A 5,736-nucleotide genomic window follows, 5' to 3' on the forward strand; every position below is an offset into this window, starting at 1 on the left:
TCAGTTTTTCAAAATTTGTATTTTCAGATTTCACATTCCAATTTGGTTTTCTGCCTATAAATTCTGATGGACTCTTATTGCTCAGCCAGCCTTTGGCTAAAACAACAAATATTAATCTATTGGAGGCAACCGGGCATTAATGGTGAACAAGAAAATCCATGGATAAAAAGCTGCCCCCACCCCAAAGGTAACTTCATCTCTCAGTACTGGGCAAGTGATCTCTCTCTATATATAAACGATACTCCCCACTTCAGCCAAACATATTAGACAGAGCAGATCAGTCTCACCCATCACCACCTTTAATGGACGGGGAGTGGTTACAGATGCTCTGTGCCCTTTTAACAGCAGTCCAGAGGGATCACTCCCATTAAGCCCCAAACTGGGCCCTGCCCAGGGGCTCTGCATCCAAAAGGGGCAGACAGGGCTCAGTCCCCAAGTTCAGCAGCTAATCCAGAAAGCCCATTTCTACAGCCTCAGCCACCTCAGGGTGAAGCAAACGTGTAGCCAAACGCTCAATGTCATCCAAGCTCAGTAGTCGAAGGCTCCGCTCATAATCCTGAAAAAGAAAGGAAGAGTTTTACACAGTGTATCTGCCAAGCCTGGAGCCACACATTTTCTGAGGGAGGGCAGAGCAGGGGGTTCAGTCAATGAAAAACCTAAAATATAGCCAGCCTAACATTTTAAACAAATTAATGGTATTATACTGGCACAGCCATTTTTATTTATTTATCTATCTATGTAAACCACTTTGGGAACTTTTGTTGAAAAGCAGTATATAAATATTCATTGTATTCATATACAGTCATGCCAGTAGAGTTAAGATGAGGAGTGTCTTCAACATTCTGCCATTATAAGCCCTGAACATTCTACTCCTTAAAGTAAAGCCTAACCACTCAATCCCTCTGAAACACATCTGAACACATCAACTAGGGGGCACAAGACACCACCCCTCCAAATTTGGTGCAAATCTGTTGCAAAATGGCTGAGATACAGCAGTTTAGAACTCCTAAAAAGAGTTAAGACTTTGCCTTGGTCTTTCAGTTGGCTATCAGGCTGGGGAGCAGTGTTCCCTCTAACAGAGATTCCAAGATGTTGTTGACTACAACTCCCATAACCCCCAAGCAAAATCAATTGCAGCTGGGGATTCTGGGAGTTGTAGAAAACAATATCTGGGAATCACTGTTAGAGGGAACGCTGCTGGGGAGGGATGCATCCAGGCAGACATTTAACAGGTATAGCTTCCCTAATCACTTCTTAGAGATGCCCCTGATGATTTTTCTGCCTGATGCATCTCTGATCAAGGCAAAGTGTGGGTGCATGGAGCCTCATTTCTAAAGCCATCATATACTAGACTGTACAAAGTCTTTACAGCTTATTACAGCACAGAAGTTAAGATGGGCACCTTAACTTGCAATTTCCATTCTTTATAGAGCCTGAATGTAAATGTAAAGCATCTTAACAACAACATTTATATACCACTTTCAACAAAACTTTTCAAAGTAGTTTACATAGAGAAATAAGAAATAAATAAGATGGCTCTCTGTCCCCGAAGCGTTCACAATCTTAAAAGAAACCTAAGATAGACACCAGCAACAGTCACTGGAGGTACTGTGCTGGGGGTGGAGAGGGCCAGTTACTCTCCCCCTGCTAAATAAAGAGAATCACCACAATAAAAGGTGCCTCTTTGCCCAGTTAGCATCTTAAATCAAAGGTTTTTGGATTACTAATTCAAAATTGAATATGAAACTAAATTTTTTTTCATAACAATTGTTTTTTAAAAAGTGCCTCCTAGTTCTTGTAAGTTATCCCAGTGCCTTCACACTCGTTGGACAGAACACTGGAAGGAGGGATCAGATCTGCTTCTCAGTGAGCAACAGGGTAGAATATAGCCTCCATATTTATCATTATATCTCTGTAAATAAGCAGGACTAGAAATGCTTTTTTAAAAAAAATTAAATGCAATCTGATTATTCAGGGAAGGGTGCCAGAATATCCTTGAGAGAGTCAAGTCCCCATTTCCCACCCCACCCAGTGGTTACAGCCCTGATAACTACCTCTATGACTTCTCAAGACCAGTTACTGAATGGCTTGAATCCAGTATTAGATGTAGAGCCGAACACCACAAGCTAAGAGTCTTTTAAACACAATACTCGGTTTTCATTAGAATACCTGCTCTGCCAACTGAACTGCCTCGGATAACTCACTATGAGATGGTTCACACATGCATGAAGCCGACAACAGCAACATCAAGTGATGACTTGCATAGGAAACTGGTCATTTCATTCCAGCCCAAACAATGCTCTTATCAAATAATTGCAAGTTATCTCAAAGGGTTGTTCGGAGGCTAGCCTATGATAGTATTTTGTCGATTGAAACTGCAAACCTAAGCACACCTACAAGTGATTAAGCCTCACTCAGTAGGATTTACTACTAAAGTTTATGCTGCACAGGTACTAGAAGAATCAAGCGACAACAGAGGGATTCCCACCCTCCCCTACATCTGTGCTTCAGTATGAGCAGTTACCTTCTGCAGTTGCTCAAGCACCTTCTCAGCATCAGCCACACTGAAATGCCTGCCAACGACTTGGGCCAGTGTGTGCCAGATGGCAGGATTCTGTGGGGGACTAGGTCTCCGGCCAGGGTCCTCAGGTGACGCCTTCTCTGGTGGCTTGATCACAAGGTTGAGTTTCGACTCAGGCCCAATAGAATAGTCAGAGAGACGGTGCTCATCTGCGAAGGAAAAGAAAGGAGGCTGAATGGCCAATTGCCAGTAGAGCCATCTTGACAGCTATTTGGACAGAACTTTCAAAGCTTCCCCTCACCAGATCCAGGGATTTGAGGGTTTCGGTTTTCTACAGAGGGAGATTAAAAAAACTTAGCTGCTTTCCTAGCTTGGGAGTGTGGAAGCATAATTTGTTGTAGGCATGCATCAGATCACCCACATGAATCTCCAAAGGCAATACTTCCCAGATTCTTAGTATCGGTTATGATATAAATTTTTCTGCTTCGGCTCATGAAAACCAGCTCGTTTTGTACCATCTTGGGACATCCAGTCCAACAATGACAGAAGAGTTATTCACGGAGATATTGGCAAACCAACTCTCAAGGCACTGCTAAGTTGCAGAACTCATAGCTGTGGAGCTCAAGGCTAATAAGCACAAAATTGCTTTTAAAAGGACTACAAGGCTCCAACAAACAGAGTGATCCGTTGGAACGCTCAGTGATAGGCAATTATCAAGCCCCATTTGTATGTAGTAAATTTTAAATTCAGCTGCAGGCATTAAAGGAAACACACTCCTATGACAAATAAAAACTCTTTAAGGTGTGTGTGGGGGGGGGAGAGATTTCTATTTCACACACAAGTGTAATTTTTCTCTTATATTACACACAAATTATTCCCTCACCCAGCCTACTTTTTTCACCACCAATGCCACCTTCATTTACATATCCCCAAGACAGCCCCATTGACATCTATCCCCAGATACCTCCTCTGCTTTGCACACTGGCTATATAGTCAGTGCTCTGATAGGACCAATCTAGAGGTAGAGGGTCACAAACATAGTAACTGTAAGCCACATGCAACCCCCAGAACCTATCACATAGGTATTGCTAATTTGCAGAGTCTGTTGGAATGGACCACTGAAATGGCCAAATGATTGCTTCACCCTGAGGTGAGATTGTTGAAACTGGCTTTCAGGATTAGTCTCTGAACTTGGGAACGGAACCTTGTGGCTTTTCAAGCAACATCTCCTGAATCTTCTGGGTTCAATGAGGTTAGAAAAACTATTGGTCCCACTACTCTTACAGGAGTGCCCCTTGTAATAAACCATAAACAGGCTTCAGAATTGATGCCAACCCAAATCTGGATGCTGCCCATCCATCTCCAACTGCCCAGACATTAACTACTGGCACCCACCTGCCAGAGCCTTGCCTTTGAAAAGCAGGCGCTGCTGGGACACGGGGACATTCAGCTTCTCTGAGACCAGACGTTTCAGAGAGGAGATACGCTCATCCGGGGAGACCTGGGAAAGAAGAAAGTGATAAAGGAGGGAATGGACCCATAACCTGACAGGCTCCAGAGGAGGGAACTTCATATTTTTGAGAACACAGGCCCCTGTCAAGCACAGAACAGGAAGAGTTCTCAAGGGAAAGCTGGGTCAGTTTGGCCCCAAGGCTGGATACTCTGTACCTTAAGAATCTTCCAGCAGATGCTTGTCCAGTCTGCTTAGCCTTTGAAGATCTTGTTAACATAAGAGTCTCCCACCCCTGTCCCCTCCCTGGGAAGTTTGCACCACGAGCACATTGGTCCTGCATAAAGAGTTTTGTACTATAGTCCACGAATGACTGCCCTATTTCCCCCCCTTTACATATTGTTTCCCTTGCCAGAGCACCTGTGCCTTTAGCAGCTGCATGAAAGGCAGAAATTACCACATATCATTATTAGTATTTCTAAAGTGAGAGATAGTGAGAGATACTTGCTCCTCAAGCTTACTTAGAAGGAAATAACATCCTTTTACCATAGAAACCCTTAACCACACACCTGAAGTGTGCAAGGGTCTGGCTGGGGCTAGATTGCGATGGATGGAAAGGCACACTGCTCCTATCAGAGACAGTTGCTTCATCTGTGTGTCCCCGTCCCCCCCAGGCCCAGCACCTAAGACACATTCCAGGGTTCTTCAGTCCAAGAACCAGAACAGCCAGCAGCGGCTGAGAGCCATCCAAGGGGGGCCACTCAGGAGCCCCCACCTGACTGAGCTGGGACTGGCACTCGCAAGTCAACCGGGGCTCGGAGAGTCTCTAAGAGACTTAAGGACCACACCCCACACTCACAGCCCAGAGCCAAATGGCTTCCTTGCCCTGCAGCCAGCCAGGTCTTCCAGGTGGCTCCCCTCACCCTGGCCTCTGGTCGGCGCGGGGGCGGTGGGGGGAGATTTGCATCCACCCATTCAACTCTGGCCTCAGCAGCCCCTGCCAACCGGAAGAAAGGGAAGATACCTGGAGGCTGCATTCCCGGCCCTGGAGCGCCTTCACCGTAAGCAGCATCTCGGGATCCCGCAGCCCTGAAAGCCGAACGGCCCCTTTAACTGAACCATAGACACCAGGAGGAACAACTAAAGATAGAGCGGCCAAGTGCGGGGCTGGAAAGCAATTATATGGGCGAAGAACAGCCCTAGCCGCCTCCCATCTTCTGCAGGAGAGCTGCTAGCTGCACGTTAACTTATCATAGAGAGAGTGGCGATAGAAAGGCGGGACAGTCTCTACGGGAAGAACGAAAAAGAACCATAGAGCTAAGCCGGAAAGCGGAACATCAGGCCCCTTTTACGCCATATCTATGCGTCATGTTAATCTTACACGACATAAGCCTCCAATTTGCATAGATATAAGAAACTACCAGATGTACAGACAATCAGGAAGACTCATAGCAGGAAGTGCACCAAAAGTTGAGCAGCAGAAGACCTTCCGGGCAAAAGAGACTGCGACTTCCACTAATTTTAGTGTGAAATCCACAGTATTTTGATCTTTTGGGACGGTGTAAAAATCGAACACAGTGGGCCGGAACAACTCCTTAAACATCAAATTGAATCCCCCAAACAGCAGGATAGGTTAGACACAACTGAGACTGAGGACAATATTTTAAACTGGAATATTTCCTATATACTTTTATTAACTCCTTCTCAGCCAAAAATTAAACAGAACCCCGGCAGAGTTGCCATGTCCCCCGGAATTTCGGGTTTT

At 45.4% G+C, this 5,736-nt stretch overlaps 1 protein-coding gene across 1 annotated transcript; it reads right to left on the reverse strand.

Moving 5' to 3' along the window:
- Positions 1 to 5,266, reverse strand: UBL4A (ubiquitin like 4A). Its single transcript, XM_053298361.1, has 4 exons — positions 4,996 to 5,266; positions 3,917 to 4,022; positions 2,525 to 2,730; positions 1 to 556 (listed from the first exon to the last, which is right to left on the reverse strand). The coding sequence occupies exons 1-4, from the start codon at positions 5,041 to 5,043 to the stop codon at positions 446 to 448; spliced, it is 471 nt and encodes a 156-aa protein (XP_053154336.1). The 5' UTR covers positions 5,044 to 5,266; the 3' UTR covers positions 1 to 445.
- Positions 5,267 to 5,736: the final 470 nt, after the last annotated feature.

This window comes from Hemicordylus capensis, chromosome 2, assembly GCF_027244095.1.
Source record: "Hemicordylus capensis ecotype Gifberg chromosome 2, rHemCap1.1.pri, whole genome shotgun sequence".
In the NCBI taxonomy this organism is placed as follows: Eukaryota; Metazoa; Chordata; class Lepidosauria; order Squamata; family Cordylidae; genus Hemicordylus; species Hemicordylus capensis.